We start from the raw sequence: 27391 nt of genomic DNA, 5'->3' as shown, positions 1-27391 counted from the left end.
ATTTCCCTTTTTTATTATTAATGCTCAAAGCTTCTGACACAAGCAGTTGAGTACAGAAACGACAATATTTAAGCCTTTCCTCTTGAACGCAATGAAGCCAGAGGTCTGTTGTGGCGATTTGGAGGGTACAGCTTCATCTAGAAGAGAACGGTAGCAGTTAGTTCTCGGACATTTGTGCAGCTTCAAAGCAACGTTACGCCCTACATAGATTTGCTCTTGTGGATTTTTATCCTACGAGTCACTGATCATTATGCATTACTGCCAATGGCAACCCGGACTATTTTCGCATGGAGGTGGACAATGCGCTCCGCCTCCTGCTTGCAAATGTGCAATTGTAAACTGCGTGTTTGGCTGCTTCTTGATGGGAGACCTCTCCCGCATTATCCCGCCATTTCATCCTGGCTTTTGCCTTCCCAACGGGGCGGTGGAAAAGTCGGAATTTTTCAAGATTTCTTTTCAGGATTCTTTGTATAATGATCTCGATTTATGTTCAGGTAGATTTCTGATAAGACTGCCCATGGTAATTAGACCCCGATGATTGTGTGTTCACAATAAAGATTAAAAATACAGAACATGGACACCATGCTAGCAGGGGGAGGCCTCACACCGTCCCGCCCCTTTTCCCTGTTCATGTCCTATTGGCAGAAAACAAAAACATGAATGTGTTTTAGATAGGGTTGCTGCCCACTCCCAGTATTACTGTGCACACTAAAGAGAACCAACACTGCATACTATTTCAACTGATATACAGGCACGTCACTTTGTGGTCCCGTTGCAACCATTAAAAAAAATTAGCAATCCAGAAATTGAGAGGGGAAGGCTGGTGCAAAGGCAGGCAAAACGCTAGTGAGACTGTTGCATGTTTCTTCTTTCAGACAGGCTAGCCACTGTTTGTGCCTTGTTGTGCACTGTGACAAGAAAAAGGAAGTGGATTCTCCCGCACTCCCTCATCGCAGGGCAAAGGGGATGAAAGCTTGCACCAACCACTGGAGAGGTATGGGTTGCTGCCGACATCACGAGGAAGCTGCATTAAAACTTGTGATCAATGAGAGGCTGAGCAGGGGCAAAATCCTTGTGCGGAAATGGTCTTACTTTGTTGAGCGACAGGACCTTCCAAGTGTTCCAGGCATTTAGTGGCTTCTGACTGTTAATTCAAAACAGCATCTTCCAAGCAGGAAAGGGAGGTGCTGTAGTTCACTGTGAGAGACCCTCAGTTCAATCCCCCACATCTCCAGTTAAACGATCACATAGAAGGTTATATGAAAGACCTGTGCCCGAGATCCTGAAGAACTGCTGCCAGTCTGAGTGGACAGTACAAAGTAGAGTTGCCAACTCTAGGCTGGAAAAACCTGGAGGCTTTGGGGCTGGATCCTGGAGAGGGACATCAGTGGGGTATAATGCTTTAGAGTCTACCTTCTAAGTGGACATTTTCTCCAGGGGAAATGATCTCTGCTGCCTGGAGATGAACTGTAATTCCAGAGGATCTCCAGGTCCCACTTGGAGACTGGCATCCCTTACATTGATCAGGAGGGGCTGATGGTCTGATTCTGTGCAGGGCAGCTTCATATGCTCACCTAGCAGTGGGACCCTTACAGATCTGTCAAAAATTGCTTCTAGAGCCAGGAAAAGATGTCTACAGTCCCGGATTAAGAGGAACCGTCTGTGTACACCGTGGGCCTCGCATACTGAATGATTGAAGAGAATCTCCTTGCCAGTCTTGCTTTCTCCAGCCCAGGACACGTACCTGATTTTTTTTTTTTTGCATGCCCAATTGCCTTGATTTCTCTCATAGATGAGTAAAGTAAACCGGCCCAGTCCTGACATAACCATGAAGAACAGGATGGGGTTCAGAATGCCAACCTAAAGTGTGAAGAAGAAAAAAATGAGTCGTTCCGCAGGGCCTGCAAGGCGGAGCTCTTCTGCCAGGCTTTTGGTTGAGGCCAGGTTAAAAGGGAGACCTTGGGTCCCTCCCCTGATATTCTATGATTACATCCATCTACATCCTCCTGGGTAGGTGATTAGCAGCTAGGGGACGGGATTGGGAAGTTTTTAAAAAGGTTTTCTTAGTATTGTACATATTTTAACTTGCAATGGTTTAAATTGTTGTAAGCTGCTGTAAGCTGGTTGGGCCAAGAGCAGCGGCATATAAATACAATAAATAAATAAAAATAAACTAGTGTTGCCAGGTCCACTCTGCTTTCCGGACACACCTTGCCCTCCCCAACCCCCTTTCCAAATTGGAAGAGTGCCACAACTTGCTGCTGTCACATGAGGGTCATCGGGGACCGTGACACTCTGGTTTCTGGGCAAAACCCTATGGTTAGATCCTAATTCTACTATAAGAGTTTTGTCTCAAAGCCAGAGCATCACCCCCAACATCATCTATGTCAATTCCTGGTGATGCTAGCACATTGTGGCATGCTTCCATGCTCCTGGAAAGTGACCCCATCCCCCCACCAGTAGCACTGGCTGACCTGGCAACCCTAATTAGAACTGTGTCTCGTGTTTAGCTGTAACAAGAGCTGGTTGACTCCCAATGCATTATTTTTTAAAGGCAAGATGAATGGTGGGGTATCAAGAAGGTTGGGGACCGCTGCCATGGACAATGATCCTCCAGGCCTTCCTGTACTCTACCATTCCCCGGAGTCCATTTAAGTTCACACCGACTGCTTCTGTGACTCCATCCAGCCACCTCATTCTCTGTCGTCCCCTTCTTCTTTTGCCCTCGATCGCTCCCAGCATTAGGCTCTTCTCCAGAGAGTCCTTCCTTCTCATGAGGTGGCCAAAGTATTTGAGTTTCATCTTCAGGATCTGGATTTCTAAGGAGCAGTCAGGGCTAATCTCCTCTAGGACTGACCAGTTTGTTCGCCTTGCAGTCCAAGGGACTCGCAAGAGTCTTCTCCAGCACCAGAGTTCAAAACCCTCAATTCTTTGTCAATTCTTTCTCAACCAGGGTTTTTGTAAAACCCATGGGTTTCTTGGTGGCCCTGAAGGATTTACCAAATGACTGCAGTTAATTAATTTTTAATATATTTTTAAACATTTGTTAAACATTGAAAGAATGATATGACCATATCTGGCCGATATATCACCCTCAATGGCCGATGATGGACCTGGAGGGGTGGGAAGGGGAGGAACCCCAGGTGGGCACGTAAACAGCTATGCTTCCCAACCATATTCTGCACGATGGTGCCACTTCTGGGGTTTCTCAATGATAAAAAAGTAGGTAAAGTCTGGTATAAACTTCCATGTACATGCATACTTTTCAGATATTTTTGTGGGTCTTCAAGGCTCCACTAGACTCAAACTTCATTCTGCATCATCTGGGCATAGAATTGGGGTCACTGTGGGTGGGCAGGTATTTATGGGTTTCCTGCATTCTGCAGGGGCTTGGACTAGATGACCCTGGAGGTCCCTACCAACTCTATGGTTCTATGATTCAGACCAACGTAGCTACCCATCTGAATCTATCAAAATACCAAAGTTAATCCCATACACAGATTGCATTGCCCCCAATTCAGTGCCATACATACCAGGCCTCTGGGAAGGGCATTGCTCTCTGCAGGAAACAGCATTACCAGGAGCATGAAGGCAAATGCTGGTGCTCACTGTGCAGTGGAAGTAGACCTGGGGTGTGGGACACAAAGATGGTTACCATTAGAAAAAAAAAATCTAAGCAGAAAGTCCATTATACTGTCATGGTTGCAAGGTTTACAAATGACTCTGCTCTATACGCTTGGCTTAAAAGGGGCATCCCTGAAGACCTCAGAAGAAACGGCAGTGCTTCTTCACATTCACAGATCTTCCCATGAAACGTCAGGAGGTGGTTCTGGCCAAGTGTCCATCAGGACCAGAAGAGAGGAACTTCCTGCCTCACCAGAGGAAGAAGGCTAATTGTCAGAATCCTGCAGCTTCTGCCAAGATTGATGTTCAGCTTGCCCATCTTAGCAAACATGTTACCATTTCTCATGTAACCATTTTCCCAGCTTTTGCAAGTTTCTAGAAGTTAGGCTCTGTTGCAGCTGCAAGATCATTCAGTGGATAGTTTTATCAACATCCCTTGCTGGCTGGTTTCCCGGACCCTGCACCTGGTATTTGCATGTTATGTCTTAGCCTGGTACCTTTGTAACCAGCTGCGCTGGCAGGGGAGGGGTCATGGGGTCTTATAAAGTACTGCTTGGCCTGGCAAAGCCAGAACTATCTTTGAGTTTCAGTGTGATACAGCTTGAATAAAGACTCTTTCAAAGTGGATTTCTTGTTTACAAGTCTGGGTAAAGGTAAAGGTATCCCCCGTGCAAGCACCGAGTCATGTCTGACCCTTGGGGTGACGCCCTCTAGCGTTTTCTTGGCAGACTCAATATGGGGTGGTTTGCCAGTGCCTTCCCCAGTCATTACCATTTACCCCCAAGCAAGCTGGGTACTCATTTTACCGACCTCGGAAGGATGGAAGGCTGAGTCAACCTTGAGCCGGCTGCTGGGATTGAACTCCCAGCCTCATGGGCAGAGCTTCAGACTGCGCATCTGCTGCCTTACCACGCAGCGCCACAAGAGGCTCTACAAGTCTCGGATCCTGACACTAATGGGTGTCTGCATTGAAAGGAAGTGTAGCATTTGATGCTGGAAACCAGAGAGGCAAGCAGCTGCTACTGTGAGCTGGCTAAAGCACCTTGGAGGATACAGGAATTCCTGATGTGGGGTAGTTGGGATCTGCCTGTGGGAGTATATCTGCTCATAGATTTTGGCTGAAGTTTCTACAAGTTTTGTAGTGGTCTTGTTTTGTTAGACAGGTGTACTATACAGGTTTTCCCTGTGTTAGCTTTTTACAAACAAGTAAAACAATACCTTGAACGTCCTCTTCAAGGATGGTTTGGGCAGCCAACGCTAACCCGCTAGAGCAAGTACCGCTGACTCAGAGAGCCAGCCTGGTGTAGTGGTTAGAAGCTCTGGCTTCTAATCTGGAGAGCTGGGTTTGATTCCGCCCTCTTCCACATGCAGCCAGCTGAGTGACCTTGGGCTAGTCACAGATCTCTTAGGGCAGTTATCTCAGAGCAGTTCTCTCAGAGCTCTCTCAGCCCATCTACCTAACAGGGTGTCTGTTGTGGGGAGAGGAAAGGAAGGTGATGGCAAGTCACTGTGGTACTCATTCGGGTAGTGAGAAGTGGGGTATAAAAACCAACTATTCTTCTAGATTTACAAATAAAGCAATTTCCACAGAAGGGTTTGAAGTCTTCATTTTACTTCCTTCCAAGGGGAACACAGCTGAATTGATGTACAGAACTGGTATACTATTTAGCGTCTAAGATTATGAGGAAACTTGAACCACAAAAAAACTAAATTTCAGTGTTGGAAAAATGTGTGTGGGGGAGGGGGCTGATGAGCACTCGTTCAAAATTGCACAATGGTTGCAAATTGAAATCGCTACTGTTTTGCTGTTATGCACAACGTTGTTGACAATTTGCAACACTCCTGAAACCGATCCGCAAAAAGCGCTTCGTTGTAGCGCTTTCAGGGAAATCCCAAAAAGTGGATTCACCCTCCGGAAAGTGCTACACTTTTGCAACCAATCTGCAACACTAGTGGGTAAGTTCTGTGCATTGCCATTGTTGCGGTTTCTGCAAAGTCCCTTCCCCTAGCTCTCTCCTCTGATCTTCCGGCGAAGCGATCACCATTTTTTTTTCTCGGAGCGAGCGGAAATCAACGCACCGGCGAGCCTTCGTTTACCCAGCGAGGTTTTCCTGGCTGCAGTCCCTCCCCAGAGCTGTTTTAAGTCACCAAGCACCAAGCAACATGCAGCCCCGTTTGCTGGTTTATTTTCCCTTTATTTTTCACTCTATTTTCGGCAGAAAATCGTGCCCGTGAGGGGGGGGTATTTTTTTTTTCACTCGGGGGGAGCTTGGCAATGATGAAACAGCAGCTCAAACACCACCTGCTAGCTAGATGGGTCTCTCTGTTGCAACGAATCAATGCAGATTTCTTGCAACGTGTGTGTGTGTTTTTTAAAAAACCTTCCTTAAAGGGAAAGGGGCTTTTTGGGAGCATGCTAACGGCCGCCCATTGGCTGCTTGACGGCCAGGGGTGGGACGAAGCTCAGCAATAGCGCTTCCTGACTAGCGATTTTTGCTGAGACCGGAAACCTGTGGGAAACGATAGAAACGCAACTGGATTCCATTACAAAGGCAGGTATGCATAACGACGAATTCCACTATTTAAAATGGCGTTTTTTCATTCCGCAACCAATTTGCTACATAGATCCTGGTGCGGAATGGCCCTGACTCTTGCCCTGGATAGCCAAGGCTAGCTGATTTTATCAAATCCTGTCAGCAAAACAGGTTTGGCCGCCACGCACAACCCTAGTTGCAAGTGGCTGTCAAGTAGCAATAGTTGTGTGCGTTTCTCCTCGGACAGATAGGTGGGGATGGCCTTGGCCTTTGTGAAAGCTTTAGCATCTCCCATGTGCTCTTTCCTCCCATTTGTACAGGAGAGACTTGGCACCATTCAGAATGTCAAAGTCCCATCACTTCATCCTACCTCCCTCAAAGGAATCAGCAGCTGTATTCCCAGTCTCTTGAAGTGATTGGGATGCTTCACTCTGTCATTTCTCCTGACTGGGTGGAAGTCCAACACAGACCAATGGTTTCTGTCCTTACACCTATCGGGGAGAGATTAATGCCATGGAGTAAACAACTTTCCCCATCTTGGCTAAGTTTATGTAACAGCAGCAGCTACTTGCCCATCCGCAATGAGGCTCCACTGAGGGGTACTGACAAATTCTTTTGACTCAGATGCCCAGCAGTTCTCCCAATACAGCCCAACGTCAGGAGCCTCGTTTCGCAGCTCAGCTTCTATAAAGATAGGCTCCCACGAATACTTGACCACCGTCGAATGTGGCTCATAGCGTTCTGTGAAGGATCTGTCTGGAGGTGGGGAAGAGACAAAAGACTTCCGGAGCTGTAAAGTTGTCAGAGTCTAAAGGGGACGAAAAAGCTAAGCACATGCTGCTTAAGAACATAATAGATTTATTGAAGAAGAGAACCTACTCTATAGGAAAGCTATGGGAGAGGGAAAGAACTAAGGAACTCTTCTTAGAAGAACCAGGACAACCTGAGCAAGCCAGTCATAGATAAGAAAGGGATTTGAATTAGGGGAGGTCCCTAACTTTGCTAATCTAGCTAACTGTCCCCTTGACTGCCCCTGCAAGATTTTCTAGTAATCAGTCTGCATTCATGCACATTAGATCTTATTTATGTTTTATTTATTTAGATTTAGACAACCACCACTCCCGAGTGTTGGCTCAGGGCATAATAAATACAATAAAAACATTCATCATAAAACATTAAAACAGTAGCAATTAAAATGTTTAAAATGGCTAGGATTCCCATCATCAGCACAGCCTGCTTCAAGATTTTATTGCAGATGTTATTCCAACACTTAGTACCAAGACTTACCTTTGAAGACATTTAAGTCAACATTCAGGACTTGTGTCACTCTTCTAGAACCTGTAAATAATTTTAAAAAATTAAGCATCATCTTCTCGCTAAAGAGAACATGAACACCTATTTCCTGGTTTCTGCTTATATCCCAATTGCCTACCTGCAGTGCTGGACCTAACCATCATAGTACCATAGCCAAAAGGGGGATGCACACTAGAAGGTGAGGAGCCATCGAATGAAGCCCTTTGCATGAGCGTCTCTTCAGTAGGGTAGTAGCACAGGATGGTTAGCCTGCAATAAATAGTGTTGTTGTTTTTTATTTGCCGTTTGTAGCCATTTTCAAAAGGAAGAAGCCGACATGATTCCAGTCATGGCTACCTGTATTCTGGATCTCGTGTGATCATCGGTGGTCCTTGCACTGGGAGAGTCTCTTTTTCAAAGGATATCTCGTTTTCATAAATAAGATGCTCACCTTCAAACTGGATTGGGGATAATGATTTGAGGTCCAATCTGACAAAAGGCATTAGATTTTTCAACGTTTCCATCCCCACAACTCTCAAGTGACTTACCCTCAGTGAAGTCCCACAACTTGAAACATGGAACTGAAAGAAGGCTTGTTCCTTGGTAAAGTCTTTAGGTTTGCAGGCAATATCCTTCAGCCTCGTTTTGCCCATGTCAACAGATGGAATAGTCTTCATGAAAGCAGATACAGCTATGGTTCCATTAGGGTAACATACTGAAAAGAGAGAGAGTGAGAGAAAAATCTTTGTCACAAGACCCCTCTCCCTCATAGTTAATTTTCTAGATTTAAGGTGGAGGACAATTCACCTATAAATTCTGACGAATGGTAACTGCATCGAACAGAGAAGATATCCAAGGTTTCCATAGTTTTTGTTTTCTTTAGAGCCAGGTCAAATCGAGCTTGAATTCTTTCAAGAGATACCACCTTTAAGAGGAAGAGCAAAGTTGGTGTCCAGTGATACCTTTAAGACCAACCAGGTTTTAGTCAAGAGATAAGCTTTTGTGTGGACGCACACCTCTTCAAATACAATGACAGCGAATCCACCTTTAAGGAGGAGACTGAGGGATGAAATTTAGTCTAAGTGCTCATTTGTCTTCTCAAACCCTAAGTGATGATTTAAGCATTGGGGCCATTCATGGCTGAATCTGCACTTACTTTGTTTATTCCATTGTCAATCCTGTTGAATTCAGACCGATTTGAACTCGGGTCTTCCTCTATTCCCCCCAATCCCCAGTGAAACAGAAAAGTGTTCTGCAAGTGCTTAGGGAGGCTCAGAAGGGGAGGGGGGAGGCAAGCACAGCCAGAGCCTCTTTCTTTGTTTTCTTGAAGGGGGTAAGGAGAGAGGATTGAAGACAGCAGAGAAGGGAGAAAAAAATCCAAGATGCAAATCTCCACTGACAGAAGTTAGGACTTCTGCTGAGAAAATAGGGCCTTCCCCTTTAAAGCAAGGTTGTCACCTGGGAAGCCTTGGCCAATCAGGGCTTCTCAACCATGGAGCTCCAGCGATCTGCATACTTTCTCATGCTTTCTCATTCAAATTCTTCAAATATTTAGGGTTAAAACCACTCTTGGATATCGTGAGGAAAAGGAAGGGTCACTGCGGATCAATCATGCTTGTTGCAGAGGGAAAATTTAAATTGGACAAAATCAAAATGGAAATCGCATTCAGTGAAGATGGCAGGGTCTGAATTGACCTGAGATTGGAATAAAAGCTCTGTGCAGCTTACTCCCATGTCAGAACTTGCCAAGTGGGGTAATTCAACATGGGCAGCTCTTCAAGAAGTAGGGATGGTATGTAGATACCATCCCTGAGCCCTTGGGGAGGGCGGTATATAAATATAATAATAATAAAGATTCTTGAAACATGATGAGAACTGTGATTGGTAGGTTCAGTTGGTAAGACAAGGAGGGGAACTGCAACGACTTGCAGAAGGCATTTCATTTCCCCCTCTATAGTATTATATCTCTGCTAAAATACCCCACTTCACCAAACTCTGCCCTACCCAGGAACTGCCCTCCAAATCTCCTGTAATTTCCCATACTGGAGTTGGCAGTCTACCGGGGCCAGTTGCATGGACTTGGGGGGAGGGAGAGCTCAGTCCCCCAACTCACTTCCCTTCCTCTCCCCACAACAGACACCCTGTGAGGGAGGTGGAGTTGAGAGAGCTTCTGACAGGACTGTTCTGTGAGAACAGCACTATCAGGGCTGTGACGAGCCCAAGGTCATCCGGCTGCCTGCAGGTGGAGGAGCAGGGAATCAAACCCAGCTCGCTAGATTAGAAGCTGCCACTCTTAAACCACTACACCACGGGAGCTAATTGTATACCTCATAGATAATCCCAACACTAAAAAGAGGCACTTGCAACACGATATGAGTATCATTTGTGGCGATCTGGTATCCATTTGCGAGGGCAGTGGCCTGATCCAAAAGACTATTGCCAACATAGAGGCTCCAGTGTTGGTATAGGCCCGAAGCTGAAATAGCTAAATACATATTCTCTCCATCACAGTGCCCGGCTCCTTCTGGCAATTCTGTAAAGGACACATCAAAATCCAGAAAACAAACATTGAAGTAAGCCATGCAATGGATATCCCACTCCCTTTTAAGAGGATTCAAGAGGTTTTTCTATTAAACACCTCTAAAAGGTAGAACATTCAAGCACAGTTTTCAGATCTTCCCATTTGGTAAAAAATGTATGCTAATACATATCATTCTTTGAGCTGCCAGGCTGAGCCTGGAAACTGGCATGAAGGCTAGAAGTGGGGACATGAAGACTGGACATGATGCCACTGTGCCATTTCTGGCTACAATCCCAAAGTGACAAAGAGTCACTCTAGGAATCAATGGAAACTCATGGGCTCCACCATAGAGTTTCTGGTGGTTCTTAGAACTACTCTTTGTCACTTGTAGGTTGTACCTAGGAGTGCCACAGTGACATTGCTGCTTTTCTGGCCACTACTCCCAAGAGACAGGTGACAACTGAGCTTGCCAGTGGGAAGCGTTGGCCTTCAATCAGGAATTCATTACCTGTGTAGGGTCTCAGAGGTTTTACACAACAGGTACTCCAGCCAGTTAAAAACCAAGAGGAACGAAGACAGACTTCTGTCTTTAAGAAGATAAACTGGTGGTCCTGTGCTGCAGGCCAAAAAGTAAGCAGACCAGATCTGCAAAGGACTGAAACTGTTATTGTACAGCTGAACTGCTCTCGTGATCACGCCAGAACATTACAATTGAGTCGTATTTGCCAGACTTTGGAGGCAGGAGGTATTTAGGATGACATGTCATCCTGACACAAAGTTATAGTGAATCAGGGTTTGTTTGTTTTAAGAGCAGTTATTTAGTCAGTTTGCTAGCTCATCTACTCTATTGCACAGTTTTGGTTTCTCCCAATGATCTACAGCAGGGGTAGTCAAACTGCGGCCCTCCAGATGTCCATGGACTGCAATTCCCAGGAGCCCCCTGCCAGCGTTTGCTGGCAGGGGGCTCCTGGGAATTGTAGTCCATGGACATCTGCAGGGCTGCAGTTTGACTACCCCTGGTCTACAGCTTGGGGGAGGGGAGGCATTTCCATTTTTTTAAAATCTCTTGGTTATAATGCACGGGGCTTAAGCTGGGCACCCATACATCACGGCTCAGCACACAGGTAACTTACCAATGTCGGCAACGGTACATTCGATGTCTGCTGGATGGAGATAGGGCATCCTCCCCGGACCCACGTCCAAATTGTAGTTCACGAGGAGGTGATATCTAGTCTCATTCCTATTCACGTACTTTAAGGCAGAGCAAAAGTTTAAACAGCGTTAGCTTTACCGAAGAGCAATGTGCTATTAAGCTACTGTTTAGTGACAACATTAGGATTTTATTCAACAAAGCTCTGGTGAAGACTACTGGATCTTGATCTTTTTTTTTAAAGCGTAGCTGTACCGTCGAACATTCAAGATTTGCTGGTTAAGAATTGAGGCCATCCAAGCTAGTGTTGGACCAACACTGGCCAAGCAGTGTTAGGAAGCCTCATTTTTGCTATCAAGAGAAGGGGACAGTTAACAGCAGTTCTGGTTCAACCTCCCATCAAGATTTGCAGCTGGGGTAGAATAAGAAAGCTACACAGTGAAGTGTCTCTAATATTCTCTGCCATGTGGGGTGGGCATCAACCAAAGGAAAGGACCGGCGAGAAGGCTGTGCGATATGTTCTCTTTATTATTCAAAATGTCTAGTGTCAATTTCTTTCTCTCTGAGCCAAGCCAAAACAAGCTCCAGGTTTATTCTTTTTCAATAATAATAATTTTCGACAACAACAACTTTCATCAGTAGCTCGTTCCTTTCATACATCTGTATTCAAATACGATCGTTAAATCTCCAACACTTAAATCCTTTCTTAGAATATCAAGTGACCGTAGGTTCCATTCTTTATGTGGAGGATCTCCTGTAGTCACCACAAATTTAGGATGGGGTGGCCATGGTAGATGTTGGAGAGTCCTATTCCTAGCAGAAAATGTATGCTGCTGGTTTAACCAGCATAGATGCACCAGTGAGATACTTACAGGCTAGGGGCTAAGTCATCTTACCTCCTTCAACACGTTGGGATCATCAAACGGTACTTCCAAATTAAAACTTTTTGTTCCATTAGGGAAAGGACTTTCATGGACATTGTAGCCCTTTTGATTTGCCTCTTCTGGCGACAGTGGCTCACCACCTATTGTAAGTGCTACTAGGGTGACATCAGGAAGGAAAACCCCAAAGGCCAGGCTGAAGAGTCGAGAATCTGGAACAGTGTCTGGGAGAGCAAAAAGAATTTCATCATTGGAAAGTCAGGATGAATGTTAGATTTCTTAAGTAGTTACTTCCAAGGGTGGGCAAAGGAGAGAGAACCCAAAGGACCTCTCCTGTGACCTTCCCCCTATTCTCAAAGGTTCTAATAGCCACACAGGTTGGGAAGCTGCAATGAATTCCCACTGACATAGGGGGAACTTTGTCCCTTTCCCCTTCCACACCTGCAAGGCCTTTACCATGAAGGTGACCCCCAGAAGGTGACTGTCCCAGGTGGAGAGAACTACTGTGAAGAGAGGAATACCAGAAAGATCTGCAACTGTTAGCGTCTTCTGCTGACAGATCAAGGGATTAAGTCCAGTTTGTTTTATTATGCTCTACAATGTGAAATAAGCCTTTAGTTCTGTCAACAATTTGCTACAAAAATCATGACTTAGTAAGTTAATCTATATGACTTTGTGGTATACTGGTTAGAACAGGCTTTCCCAACCAAGGTTTCATGAAACCCTGGGGCTTCTTGATGGCCTTGGAAGGGTTTCCCAAATGAGTGGGAGTTAATTTTTTAAATATATTTTAAAAATTTGTCAGACATTTATTGGGAGATATGACCATATATGGGCCTGTCAACCCCCTCCCCCAAATGGCCAATGATGGGCCTGGAGTGGCTGAGAAGGGAGGATCCCCAGTTGGGCATGCACCCGGCTATGCTTCCTAAACATATTCTATATGATCGTGTCACTCCTGGGGTTTCTTGGAGAATGTTTCAAGGGTTCCTCAATGGTAAAAGAGAAAGGCTGTCCAGCTAAGATAAGATCTGTGAGGCCCAAATTCAAAATTTAATATTCCAAACCCTGTCTGGCAAACTGGGAGAGATCAGGTGGGGCAGTTGTCATAAGGTTTCCCGTGATTCCTAGAGAGGCATGACATAATTTCCAGGTTTTCCCAGAAGTGGCATCACAGCATCACTGATGGCCATTGCTATTTTTCTCTTTTTCCTTTCACCAGATGATGGAGTGACGGTTGGGGCAAGTCTGATGAGGGCAGGAGAGCTCCTGTCCTCAGTGGGTACATGCCAACCGTGTCGAATCTGCACTCTGCCAGGGAAGACTGCTGGGTAATATTGGGCTAGCTGCACACAATCTGCCTCACCTATCCAATAACCACAACAATAATTTTATATTCCCCGGGTGTGCTTTCCAGGCCCTTGGGGAGCCATCTGGCCGGGGGGGGGGGGGGAAGAGAGAGCACTTCCTAAAGGTCTGCAAAGCACCCTGGGTGTGTTTTCCTGGCCTTTGGGGAGCCATACGCCAGAGGGCGGGGGAAGAGACCACTTCCCAAAGGCCTGCAAAGTGCCCCGGGCGAGCTTCCCAGGCACCAGGGAAGCCATCCGGCTGGGGGGGGGGGGAGAGGGAGCCCTTCCCAAAGGCCTGGAAAGCACAAATGACAGCAATGGCAGCTCTTAAGAAAACAGGCATGTTTAAAGAAGTTTTTTTTAGCTTTACTATGGCTGAATCCAATCTCTTCCATTTAAAAAGTAGGCCGTTTTTCCATCTTCTTCCCCTGGGTTCTGAAACTCAGCCAAAATCAGACTTACTGTTGACTACTGTGGGCATCTGAGACATGAAGGGTGTAGTGATTGGCTTAATGGCAGTATATTTAGTCAGTTGCCAGGCTGTATCTGTCCAGGTATGTTCCAACATTAAGTTGATACTATATATCATCCCATAGACACCATTGGACACTGTGCTCTAGGGAGAGAGGGTGAGAACAAAGGCAACTATTATTTATATTGAAGCATTACAGAAGAAGCATCTAGAATCACTGAATAATAGAGTTGGAAGGGACCTCCTGGATCATCTAGTACAACCCCCTGCATTTTGCAGGACACTCCCAACCCTATCGCTCATCCACTGTAACCTGCCACCCCCTTGAACCTTCACAGAATCAGCCTCTCCATCAGATGGCTATCCAGCCACTGTTTAAAAATTTCCAAAGATGGAGAACCCACCACCTTCCAAGGAAGCCTGTTCCACTGAGAAACCAGTCTAACTGTCAAGAACTTCTTCTGGATGTTTAGACAGAATTTCTTTTGAATTAATTTCATCCCATTGGATCTGGTCCATCCCTCCGGGGCAAGAGAGAACAACTCTGCTCCATCTTCTACATGGCAGCCTTTTAAATACTTGAAGATGGTTATCAGATCCTCTCTCAGTTGTCTCCTCTCCAGGCTAAACAGACCAAGCTCCCCCAACCTTTCCTCATATGTCTTTGGTCTCCAAACCCCTCACCATCTTTGTTGCCCTCCTCTGGACACGCTCCAGTTTGTCTACATCCCTCTGCAACTATGGTACCCAAAACTGAACACAGTCCTCCAAGTGAGGCCGATCAAGAGCAAAGTCCCTTTGGCATTCAACGGCAAGCTTGCTCGAGCCGGTTCAAACGGTTGTAAGTGAACTAATATCTGAACTAATACAAAACAGAAGTTTCAGTCATTAGGCTTTGTGGTAGTCAGTTAGATGTTTCAGTGTTCTTGCTAAACTCCTAGTTAGCAATGGCTTCAGTACAATGACCAGCTGAGCAATTACAGATCACCTTTTACTGGAAGGTAAAATGTACACAAACTATTCCAACCAAACACCAGTTTAAATAAAAGTATCTTCTGGGATAGCAGGACACCACACTAGGAATGCCTGTCTGTTTACAATCACATACTCAGCTTGAGATACATATGTGAACATAGGCATGGGGGCAGCCTTAGATATGTCAGACCCAAACCATTCAGCACACAGATCACATGTCACACCTCAAATATAGTCTGCACATCCATAAGGAACTAGTTATGCTCCCACTGATCCATATTATACAGAAAGCAGGCAGCACCATTTTCATAGGACACAGAAGCCTTACCAAACCAGTGCACAGAGGGCTTCAGGATACAACCATATTTGTTATGGGAACCACAATTTACCCCTTTGATCCCGGCACATGGGAAACAAACATCCTAGAATTCTGCATGAAGTAGTTGTACCTCCTGATCAATTGCATTGGGATGGACTGAACGTTTGCTTCTTGGGTTGCAAATGTTTCCAAGTTTTGCTCTGCAGAAGGGTTTAGCTTATGAACCCAGTGGACATACATTTAGTACATACCTGAAGTCTTCCGCCTGATGCTCCAATTGGAATAGTTATCTCAATGTGAGAAGCATTGTGCTCCATCGCATAGCCAAATTCCTCAAGGTTCTGTATTATTTGCCCATCTATTCCCATTGATACATTTTGGGATGCAAAGGTTGGTTCCTGAAGGACCAGCTTAGGGATAATACTTGGTACAGTCCATGTCAGGGTAGTATCTGTGAAACTAATACCATCTGTCGGTACATAAAAGGAGTAAGATTCAGATTACTGATGGATAAAATAACCCAGTTTCTCATAAAAATGTACTGTAGAAAACATACTCTTCAGGCCCTTAGATTTCTCAGTGTTTGTGTAGAAAAATTCTGTATGCTTCTCCAGGAAACCTTTATGAGGTCCCATTTTATCCCGCTGGTTCCTCAGACAGAAGAAGGGAGGAGGAGGAGGAGGAGGAGGAGGAGGAGGAGGAGGAGGAGGAGAAGGAGAAGAGTTGGTTCTTATATGCCACTTTTCTCTACCCGAAGGAGTCTCAAAGCAGTTTACATTCACCTTCCCTTTCCTCTCCTCACAACACCCTGTGAGGTGGGTGAGGCTGAGAGAGCCCTGATATTACTGCTTGGTCAGAACAGCTTTATCAGTGCTGTGGGGAGCCCAAGGTCACCCAGCTGGCTGCATGTGGGGGAGCGCAGAATCAAACCCGGCATGCTAGATTAGAAGTCCACACTCCTAATCACTACACCAAACTGGCACCAAACAGACCCATCCTGTGGTAATTTTGTTGTAGCACTATGGTTTTCAACTTCCGCTAGGGGAATTCTGGAAGAATTGGGGACAGTGCTTGAGGAGGGAGTTGAGCATTAAAACAGTGTCACAGCCGGGTCAAAGGTCAGGCTCCTTCAACTTCTCCCCTTCCCGCAAGGTCACTTTCCCACCAAAATTCAAATTTTTGTATATAATTTCCTGCTTCTTATCCCCCAACTTAAAAAAAAAACACACAACAAAAATTGTCTTCAGGGTTTTAGTCAGTGTTAGTACCTTCTAACCTTTTCAGTCTTTACTGTACGGTATGCAACGGAGATATGAAAGCCCTAGATCATTCATTGTCTGTTGTCATTGTACAATTTCTATTTCTCCTAGGTCCTATGGCTCCTTTAGGGCAGAGTTCCCCAGCCTTTTTGACACAGCTTGGGGGGTGCAGCCACAAAATGTCTGCCATGGCTTACCTTCACTGCTGCACGAAAAAAATGGACGATTCCAAATAGTGACAAGAGAGAAACAGAATCTATCCAGTGGCTTAATAAAGCTTGAAAAGATAAAGAGTCTCTTATGTTATTTATTCGAACGGTCTCTAGATTTGTTTTCCGTTTTCAATCTTTCGTCAGTGGAAGTGAGTCCGTCCTTGTTAATATTTGAGTATAATTAGGCAAACGCTCCTGTATCATGGAGAGTCAAGGCTGTGAGCTCTTGATCTCACAGCCTTGACTCTCCATGATACAGGAGCGTTTGCCTAATTATACTCAAATATTAACACGGACGGACTCACTGCCAATGGCTTACCTTCATTCACACAGTAAAGACCCTTCCACTGTGGTAGCCGCTACTGCCAAAGCAACATGATTGGGGATCCCTGCTCTAGCTGAACTGATTTCTGATTCTGAACTGATTTCTGAGGTCTGGAAATCAGTTATCATTCCAGGAGAATTCTAAATCACATCGGGATTAGGGATGCCAGCCCCCAGGTCTCTCCCCACCCCAAATCCCACCCACTCCTGGCTCGACCCCCAAAGTATTCCCCAACCCAGAGCAGGCAACCTTAACATATTTGTTGGCAACCCTATTTAACATTAGCATGTTTAAGATCTACACAGAAATTCCCTTCTGTTGTTCAGTTTTAAGTAGAGTTCTGAGCTGACATCAACATGCCTACGACGGCTGGCTTTGTACATCAGGACCGAGAAAGGCTTCCAGCTTTGCTTAGTGGCGTAGCAGGGTGAAGGTCAAAATGTTTTGCTTTGCCTAGTTTTCCCGGGAGAATCAGTTTTATGGGAAAGATAGGAATAAAGTTATGGGTTTATAAACATTCGGCAGATGGGATTACTTGCCTACTGGGCACGATACCGTCGTGTCAATCAACAGAAGCAGCCAGCGTTGCTTGTACATTGAAGTCGAGCTGACAGTGCTCATAGTGACGCCGCTGACCTGCGGGAGATGCACGGTGAGGAAGCTTGGTCAGTTGAAACAGGGGGCCCCAAAGAGCTAAGCCAGGGGTAGTCAAACTGCGGCCCTCCAGATGTCCATGGACTACAATTCCCAGGAGCCCTTGCCAGCATTCGCTGGCGAATGCTGGCAAGGGCTCCTGGGAATTGTAGTCCATGGACATCTGGAGGGCCGCAGTTTGACTACCCCTGAGCTAAGCCATTGCTGTTGCTCCCTATTGGAGGGCAGCTTACCACTGAGAAGTCCGTTTCATTTGTTGAATAGGGAGAGCGGAGGAACACTCTTGCAAGCGTGTTATTGAAACCGTAGCCTAGCTTACCGGCGTCACTCACTACAGTCGTCTTTCTCCCGGAAGGAGAGTAAAATACCAGCCTCCATATGTGGTACACAACCTTTTGTGCCTAAAAGGTTTGGGGGGGGGGGAGAGAAGAGACAGAATTAGAGTTGTAAGATTGTCTGAGCCTTGGAGGGACAAATTCATTTGGTGTGTACAATACTGCAGAGGAATTTAGAATGAACAGAAACAACGGTCAATTTTAAATGTTACGTATGTTATATAGGCAGAAATGTAAGCCCAGTCGTGAAGCCTTGCTGGTAGTCTAGGTTAGGCAGTGTATGACAGAAACATAGAAGCATAGAGTTGGAAGGGATCTCCAGGGTCATCTAGTCCAACCCCCTGCAGAATGCAGGAAATTCACAACTGCCTGCCCATCCACAGTGTTCCCAATTCCATGTCCAGATGATGCCCTTCCAAAAAGCCAGAATCCCTGGTCAGTCTGATCTGGAGGAAATTTGCCTTCTTACCCCAAAGTGGTAATCAGCATTTCCCTGGACATGCAAGAAAGGGCCACAAGAGCCAAGCTCAGACACAATTACTTCTGCCCACCCACTGCCTAAATTCACAGAATCAGCATTTTTGTCAGATGGCTAACAAGCCTCTGCTTAAAAACTTCCAAAGAAGGAAAACTCACCACTTTCTGAGGAAGCCTGTTCCACTGAGGAAGCGCTCTAACTGTCAAGGAACTTCTTCCGGATGTTTATCTGTAAATTCAGCCTATTGGTCCTGGTCCTACCCTTAATTTCAGCCTATGGGTCCTGGTACTACACTTCTTTTGATGCTGCCCCCAATCCCATTTGCCTTTTTAGCCACCAAGTCACTAGTCACCGAGTTCATAGGTTCCCTTTAGTCATCACATCTAGGAGCCACTGAGAGCCCTGTTCTCCATGAATCTGTTGAATCCCATTTTAAAGCCAGCGAAACCTGTGGCAGTCACTACATCCTCTGGCTGCAAATTCCACATTTTAGTCACTTGTTGAGTACAGGACTCTTTCTTCATGTCTACTGTCCCTCACAGGTTTGTTTTGCAGATAGGACTCATGCAGAAGAAGAGCTGGTTCTTATATGCCACTTTTCTCTGCCCAAAGGAGTTTCAAAGCAGCTTACAATCACCTTCCCTTTCCTCTCCCCACAACAGACACCCTGTGAGGTGGGTGAGGCGGAGAGAGCCTTAATATTACTGAAGAAGAAGAGTTGGTTCTTATACGCCGCTTTTCTCTACCCGAAGGACTCTCAAAGCGGCTTACAGTCGCCTTCCCTTTCCTCTCCCCACAACAGACACCCTGTGAGGCTGGTGAGGCTGAGAGAGCCCTGATATCACTGCTTGGTCAGAGCAGCTTTATCAGTGCTGTGGGAAGCCCATGGTCACCCAGCTGGCTGCACGTGGGGGAGTGCAGAATCAAACCCGGCTCGCCAGATTAGAAGTCTACACTCCTAACCACTACACCAAGCTGGTAATCAACAATTATCAGCATAATTCTTGCTGCTGATCTAAAGCAAGTATGTACAAATTAAGCAGTGGATTATGATAAATATTCCACTACCACCACCACCCCGGATTTGCAAAGCAGAGAAGAGTCTGAGGGGGTAATTTATGGATTGCTACTTCCCCACCTCTGGCAGTGCTGACATCCATTCTTCAGTCTCGTCATCAGAAATCACAGGGACATTGGTCTTCACAGAAACCTAGAAATGGAAATCCTTGTAAACTTTCATTTTGCTTTTATAAAAAAAATATATAAAGGGGTTGTATTAATCAAGTTTTGCACTTCCCCCAAATCCTATATGTAGCAGGATTTAATGAAGAAGAAGAGTTGGTTTTTATACCCCGCTTTTCCCTACCGGAAGGAGTCTCAAAGCAGCTTACAATTGCCTTCCCTTCCTCTCCCCACAACAGGCACTCCATGAGGTAGGTGAGGCTGAGAGCTCTGACAGGACTGCTCTGTGAGAACAGTATTATCAGGGCTGTGACTAGCCCAAGGTCACCCAGCTGGCTGCTTGCATAAAAGTGGGGAATCAAACCCACCTTATCAGATTAAAAGCTACCTCTCTTAATCACTACACCACACGGTTTCTGTTCTGCTTGTAGTAGCACAAAGTACCCCATGCTGCTACCAGAGGGTTTAAAAAAATTACTATTTTATCATAATTGTATGATGTCAGGTTATCATTAACACGTGCAAAGCTGTAGAGCAAATTGATTCTTTTCTTGCCTATACTCTCTAATACAGTGGTTCTCAACCTGGGGATTGGGACCCCTTTGGGGCTGAATGACCCTTTTACAGGGGTCGTGGCAGAGCACGCAGTTTGGCCGGGGGCTGGTGCCATTCACACAACAGCCTTGCGGGGTAAATCAAGATAGAACGTTTTTCTGTCTGGAGCAGCGGAAAAGAGCAAGATTGGCATGGTGGGACAAGAGGCAGAACTGAACTGAGAAACACCGGGGAAAATCCAGTTTATATACAATCATGAACAATGGATCTTCACGCCATTGGTCAGTTTTGGTTTAATTTCTGTGAAAGAACACTTGCATAGTTTTATGGTTGGGGGTCACCACAAAATGAGGAACTGGATTAAAGGGTTGTGGCATTAGGAAGATTGAGAACCACCTCTCTAATAGATCCACTGAGCGAATACTTACCTCCATGTAGTTCTCTTCACACACAATTTCCCGGGGAGCCCATGGTGAATAAGAGCAGCTCATGGAGTTTCTGTATGTTGTCGCCGTCCTCATGTCTTGGAATGAAGACACTCTGATGTTCACATTAAGAGAGAACCTTTGATCGACCTGCAATCATTTGGGAGACTGTTTTGTGGGACATGGAAGGGATGTTGACCTTTGCTTTTGTCCCCCAAACTGAGAAAGCCTGAGGCCAGTTCTGTATACAAATGGGTACATTTAGCATAAGGCTGGTTGTATTATGAGGAGGCACCTTACATCTCCACAAATGATTCAAGGCTGGCGTCTTTAAAAATATGGAGGTCAGGGATTTGAATGGCAGTTGATTTCAAAGCAGTATTTTATTTGTTTAGTATTAAAGATATGACATGAGGATCCAAAGTAGTTTACCACTGTGATCTCCCTTTCTCCATTTTCCCCCCTCATCACATACCCTGGGAGGGTAGGTTAAGCAGAGATAGGGATGGATAGGTTCAAAGTCATCCAGGGAATTTACACGGCAGAGTGGGGATTAAGCCTCAGATCCTAGTCCAGTATTTTCACCACAACACCACACAAGCGGTGCACAAAAACCAATGATGTAGTACCTCATTATGAGAACTCATCTATCTCATTGGACAGGGAATCTCCAATGCTACTTGAATTATAATTCATTCCTTCATTCCCTGCCCCGCTCCCTGGTGCATGTTAGAATGTGCAAGTCCTGCTGTGTGCATGATTGAACAGAATATGAAGAGTGTCCTGCGGGGGGCAGTGGAGGAGATGTGCATTTAGCATAGTTAGGACAGGAACTCCCTGATGATTTTCAACTCATCACCTCCAGTGTCCCGATTGGCTCCACAGACTTCCTCTCCGCTTGCCACCGAAACAGCACTGACAGAATGACAGTGAGTTAGGCCTCTTTTCCTTCTTTTTTCTATACCATAGCTGTTTCTCTTCACAACAAAACTATTTTACTCTTTAAGCAGCTTCGTGATCTGCTCCTTTGCAAATTCATAACATCGGCCAACTGTGCAAAGAGGTCTCCTGGGGTTGCCAGACTGGAAACTAATAGCCTCAAGGTTTACAAAGGGAGATTCGATTTTAAACAGCAATTCTCTAGTGGTATGAAGGGGTCTCTGTCACTTCTTGGACCAGAGTTCCAGAGATCCTCAGACTCCTAAGACAATTTTATTTTTAAAACAATTCTGCTAGAATGGACTGAATGGACGCATGTTGTGGCTGCGTCTTCCCCGGCGGCTCTCCCAAGAATGCTTTTTGGCCTCACCTCATTTGTCACATGACAGCCAAGCACAGAAGCTCGGAAGACGGGATTGCCCCAGGTATCCTCCGACAGGACGTAGCCACAGCGAGCTGCCAGCTCCTCATCGAGTGGGACCGTGGCACCAGAGGGGTCTGGAGACACAGAGTGTTGCAATACGTAAGTAGCTGGCTCAGTCTCTTCAAACCCTCCAACACAACGTTTAAGAAGGAGCTTCATCCTTCTTAATATTTCTGGTAAGGAGTTGAAGGAGGAGCGTGTCTCATGACTGAAGTGCCACTCAGCACTTAACACCCACTCAGAGTGGCTGTCCCGCCCCTGAGTGCCTCCTCCTCCAACCGGCTTGCCTGTCAGTCCAGCAACCAGCCAATCACCGTCGGTCCCCCACTCCTGATCACCCCCTCCTTCTTCCACTTCCCTCTGAGGCTCAGAGGCTGCAGATCCCTGCTGTGTGAAAGCTGCCCCTGTCGGGGAGTTCCCTTCCAGGGGGCCTTCAGCCTGCAGCCTTTACAGGTCCTGTGGGAGAGAGAGGCTATCTGCAGAGTTCTTCCACTCCACCCCCCTAATCTAGCACCCGTTGTATTTCTGAATGCAACAGGCTTGGCCCCTAGTTTAGGATAAATCTCATCCAACAGAAAGCAATTTGAGTCATTTCATAATTTAGGTTCACCTTGAATTGCAAAGGGGCGTGCTTCAGCAGAATGAACTGATGCACCTGTCCCTAAAGTTGGCAAAGCTAACAATAACAATAATCATCATCTTTATTCTTGTAGCCCACCCTTCCTGTGAAACCCAGGGTAAAATACAGTTTAAAACACATTTTAAATGAAATCAAAAACATTTTACAATCCAGGCCTCTGCCAGTCGATATAATCTTCGAGGGGGGTTTCTTTCTTTGGATGGATAGGTCAGTTCTTCATATGCTATCAGATATTTCCCCAGAAAGGCCAGATGATTTGATGCTATTGGGTGTTCTGTTCCTGGCCTCAACCATAGGCCTGGAGGAATGGCACCGTCTTACTGGTCCTGGGGAACTGATTGAGATCCTGCAGGGCCCTGATCTCGGCCGACAGAGCAGTCCACCAGGCCTGGGCCAAGGCCTAAAAAGCCCTGGGCCAGGTTGAGACCAGGGACCCAGAGAAAATTTTGGTTTGCTGACTGTAATTCTCTTTTGGGGACATAATATAATATCAACAGCGGATGTGTTCATCAGTACTAAGATCACCGATGAGCTGAGGTGAGGACCTCTTTAACTATTGCTCCACAGACTGCCAAAAGATTGATTCACAAAGAGTTCACAGATAAACACTACTTGGTGTAAGGGACAGGCTAACTTGCCTAGGCTAAAACCTGACATTTTTTCACACCAGACAGATCCAAGTACTACCATAGAAAGGTTATCAGGGGGGTCTTCATACCAACATTGCTTAAAAAGGAGGTCCCACAGAGCCCCCCAGGTATTTACTTAGGGTTTCCAAGCTGCCTTTCCACCCGAGGAAGGTATCCAGGTGGCTTTGCAAACAGCAAAACACAATACAGTGTTTCACAAGAGATTAGCTAAAAGCTAGTTGCAGGTTCTTGTAAGGATTGTGGTCCGCATGGAACACAGAGTGTCTCTGCATTTTATTGAAGATCCCAGACAACATCTAGCCAGTTTTGAGCACAACTTGTGTGGCTTTCTCCTTTTAAAAGGAGAAATTATAGGGTAGAGCCAGGGGTAGTCAAACTGCGGCCCTCCAGATGTCCATGGACTACAATTCCCAGGAGCCCCTGCCAGCGAATGCTGGCAGGGGCTCCTGGGAATTGTAGTCCATGGACATCTAGAGGGCCGCAGTTTGACTACCCCTGGGGTAGACTCTAGGAGTGAGTTCATGTCGATGCCCCTCGGGCAGCCTATATGGGGATGAGGAGAAGGCAACTTTTCCCTACCAGAAGGAGTCTCAAAGCGGCTTACAATGCCTTCCCATCCTCTCCCCACAACAGATACCCTGTGAGGTAGGGGAGGCTGAGAGAGCTCTGACAGAACTGCTCAGTCAGACCAGCTTCTTACAGGGCCATCCAGCTGGCTACATGTAGAGGAGCAGGGAATCAAACCTGCCTCGCCAGATCAGAAGCTGCCGCCACTGGGCTTGCTCACCGTTAAGGGCAGGATGGGATGGGTGCGTGCCACAAGGTCAGGGCCAAGGCTGTAGGCATCACCCCACTCCTTGAATCCCTGCCTGCTGCAGTTTCTCCAGGAGGGATGTCTTTGTTGGAGTGAGCAACCCAGCGTGCCTGGATAGTGTGTCTGTGTGTGTGGGGTGCTACATCACTGCAAGTGTGCAGAGGTGATTTCTCCTTAAATGGGATGTCTCTCTTTGTCTTAACCAGGGAGCTGCCCTCTGACTTTCCTCTCTGTTGGTTCTCTCACTCACTCCCACGGCCTTCTATGGAGATAGATGCCTTTGCAGGTTTCTCCTATAGAGGCAATGCCCACATTCTCACACCCAGTGATGCTGGACAAGCTGGCCATTTGTGACAGGGAAAGGACTCTTTCGTTTAGGCTTCTTTCTCTTCTTTTGACGGCAACCTGAATGTCAACTGGAGCCACGTGAATCAATATATGCTTCCCTTTTTTGCAATATACTTGTTGGGAGATGGGAGATTTATTGACTGCTCTCAATATCATGTTTATATGACAGATTCTGCTCTATTAACCAAATATCCCAATAGTCTCTTCTCACATCTCATGTGGAACCAGCTGTATCTTAAAGACTGCCAAGGAGCCAGTTAGGGATGCCTGTCCCCTGGTGGGACTTGGAGATCCCCTGGAATTATAGCTCATCTCCAGGTGACAGAGATCAGTTCCCCCTGGAGAAAATGGTTATTTTGGAGCGTGGTTTCCATAGAAGTACACACCATTGAGGTCCTTCTCCACTCCAAATCCTTTGACTCCACCTCCAAAGTCTCCAGGTATTTCCCTACCTAGAGTCAGCAACCCTAGACCCAGTTAAATTAGATATCAGAACACCCTTCCCCAGAATCAAGCCAGAGGATAGGCCTTCCAGAAAAATGAAGTCTTCCATACGAACCAGAAAACCCATAAGGAGGAACTTGCCTCACTACCTGAAAGACATCCTCAGAGACCCCAACCATAAGCCTCACTTTGACAGAAAGCTGATTTATGTAGGAAGGGCCGATACAAAGCTCCCATAACCTGGTTAGGTTGACGGGAGTGTGGGAGAGATGCAGCCATTCAGGGACTTTGGACCCATGCCATCTAGAGCTGACAAGGTTGAATACTAGCCCCTTGAGGTAGGCTCAGAAGTGACAGGTAACATGGATAGCTGTGACATTAGCTTGGTCTTTCCATCCAAATAAATATGTAAGCATAACAGAACCCAAAAGCATATTTAGCCTCCCATAAAGCTGTCAACCTTGAAACAGGGAAGGGAGATCTCCCAGAATTACAAGTCATCTCCATACTTCAGATATCAAGTCCTCTGAAGGAAATGGCAGCTTTGGAGGGCGGACTCTAAGGTGACCCATAGAGCCCAGGAGAAATGGAAGTCCTAGACTGACACCACTTTCCTGCTGAACCCCTTTCCCTCCCAGACTCCATCCTCTCCAGGCTTCACCCCCAAAATCTCCAGGAATTTCTCAGTCCACAATTAGCAACCATAACCACCTCCTGGATTAGGGCTCACCAATTATGTCAACTCTGAAGAATTTTCCCTGAAGAAAGGATTTATCCAGCTTCATCCGAAATAAAGTGGAGTGACAAGTGTTCTCAATGAAATCTAGAAAGAAGTCAAAAGACATAAGAGTGACCCAATAACGCACTCATGGCAAGTAATTTCATTCTCAAAACCTTACCCAAAGAGGTTGTTGAAAGGGGGGGGGGGAACTAAGGCTATTAACAATCCTGAGGGGTAGAAGGAGGAGAGAAATGCCTGTTTCCTTAGCAGAAGCTTAATTGAACACTAATTGAAAGCTCTCAGATTCAAATGGGTAGCCATGTTGGTCTGGAGTAGCACAATAAAACCAGAGTCCAGTAGCACCTTTAAGACCAACAAAGATTGATTCAAGGATTGATCCAAGCCCTATGAAGATAGGTTGAGGGACTTGGGAATGTTCAGCCTGGAGAAGAGGAGGTTGAGAAGGGACATGATAGCCCTCTTTAAGTATCTGAAAGGTTGTCACTTGGAGGAGGGCAGGATGCTGTTTCTGCTGGCTGCAGAGGAGAGGACACGCAGTAATGGGTTTAAACTTCAAGTACAACAATATAGGCTAGATATCAGGAAAAAAAATTTCACAGTCAGAGTAGTTCAGCAGTGGAATAGGCTGCCTAAGGAGGTGGTGAGCTCCCCCTCACTGGCAGTCTTCAAGCAGAGGTTGGATACACACTTTTCTTGGATGCTTTGGGCTGATCCTGCGTTGAGCAGGGGGTTGGACTAGATGGCCTGTATGGCCCCTTCCAACTCTATGATTCTATGATTCCCAGAGTTTTGGGGGCCCAGCCACTGCAAGGCCATGGGGAACAGCAGCAGGACTTGGAGGGAGTTCTTAGTCTGAGGAAGAGTGCTTGCACTCGAAAGCTCACGGCCAGGGGTAACTGCGGCCCTCCAGAGGTCCATGGACTACAATTCCCATGAGCCTCATGGAGGGCTGCAGTTTGACTATCCCTGGCTCACGCCTTGAATAAATCTTTGTTGGTCTTCAAGGTGCTACTGGACTGTGAAGGCTCTCCGGTAATGCTACTACTTCTGTGCTGTGAAATATTTCTACACTGAAGTTTCTGTGTTAACATTTATAAATAAAATAAATAAATAAATAAATAAATAAATAAAATGAATGTTCTTGCAACCTAAATGTGCCTGTCTATATTTATTTGCAATAAAAAATCTATACTGTTCACTGAACAAATGAAACTGGGGATCAGTAGCTGGATAAATGTTGGGGTTTGTACGCAGATTATACATTCAACGTAATTTGCGAACAGGCTGTTAGCAAGCCTAGAAAGGGGTTCTTAACCATTCCACAAACCTGGACGAGCCTTTGCCAGTTGAGGCCTTCCTATGCTGGAGTGAAGCAGCAGAAGCAGGAGCAGGATTCTTCTACACACACACAACAGCGCAAGAGAGAGTTAAATAAACAGGTCAAGCAAACACGCCAGAAAAAGACAAAAAGGTCAGTCCAACTCAAACCTCTTTACCCGCCAATGAGTTTGCTTGTAGCCTCCATGCTATCAGAGTCACAAAACTCCCCCGACTGTCAATAAGCTGCAGTATAGCTCCTCCACAGACACAAGACAGACTGTATGACTGAAATAAAGAGAAAATGCAGTGAGTCCTGTTTATAAAGAAGATACTTGCTAGAACACTGCCCTGAATTAGGGGCAGGTGCTTGGGGATAATGTTTAACCATTGAAGGCAGAGTTGTAGCCCAAGAGAGAATTCTGCATGGACCGCTTGGATTTGAATTCTATGCTTTGCTTTCTAAAAAGGAGTTCCCATCGATGTAGGTGGGATTTACTTCTGGATTAAATCATGTAGGAGCAGGGGTT

General features: G+C 46.0%; 1 protein-coding gene across 1 annotated transcript; it reads right to left on the bottom strand.

The window, feature by feature from the left end:
* LOC143824281 (uncharacterized) lies at positions 1–27391 on the bottom strand. The gene is made up of 23 exons (XM_077311374.1): positions 27041–27391; positions 26872–26942; positions 25533–25625; positions 21853–21980; positions 20547–20693; positions 19520–19591; positions 17802–17969; positions 17454–17550; positions 15370–15587; positions 13815–13968; positions 12019–12227; positions 11106–11223; positions 9779–9984; positions 8259–8376; positions 8000–8166; positions 7809–7909; positions 7591–7721; positions 7446–7496; positions 6731–6914; positions 6529–6649; positions 3534–3627; positions 1745–1860; positions 1–137 (listed from the first exon to the last, which is right to left on the bottom strand). The coding sequence occupies exons 1-22, from the start codon at positions 27067–27069 to the stop codon at positions 1787–1789; spliced, it is 2751 nt and encodes a 916-aa protein (XP_077167489.1). The 5' UTR covers positions 27070–27391; the 3' UTR covers positions 1–137; positions 1745–1786.

Source organism: Paroedura picta, chromosome 1 (genome assembly GCF_049243985.1).
Source record: "Paroedura picta isolate Pp20150507F chromosome 1, Ppicta_v3.0, whole genome shotgun sequence".
Classification (NCBI taxonomy): Eukaryota; Metazoa; Chordata; class Lepidosauria; order Squamata; family Gekkonidae; genus Paroedura; species Paroedura picta.
Note: the sequence above shows the minus strand (reverse complement) of the source record. Positions and strands in the feature narration are given on the sequence as shown.

Coding starts and splice junctions, on each gene's coding strand:
- LOC143824281 (XM_077311374.1), bottom strand. CDS start 27,069: ATGGAGGCTACAAGCAAACTCATTGGCGG. Junction 12,228..13,814: donor GATGCCCACAGTAGTCAACA/GTAAGTCTGATT, acceptor TTGCTCTCCCAG/ACACTGTTCCAGATTCTCGA. Junction 11,224..12,018: donor ATCCCAACGTGTTGAAGGAG/GTAAGATGACTT, acceptor TCTGCCTTAAAG/TACGTGAATAGGAATGAGAC.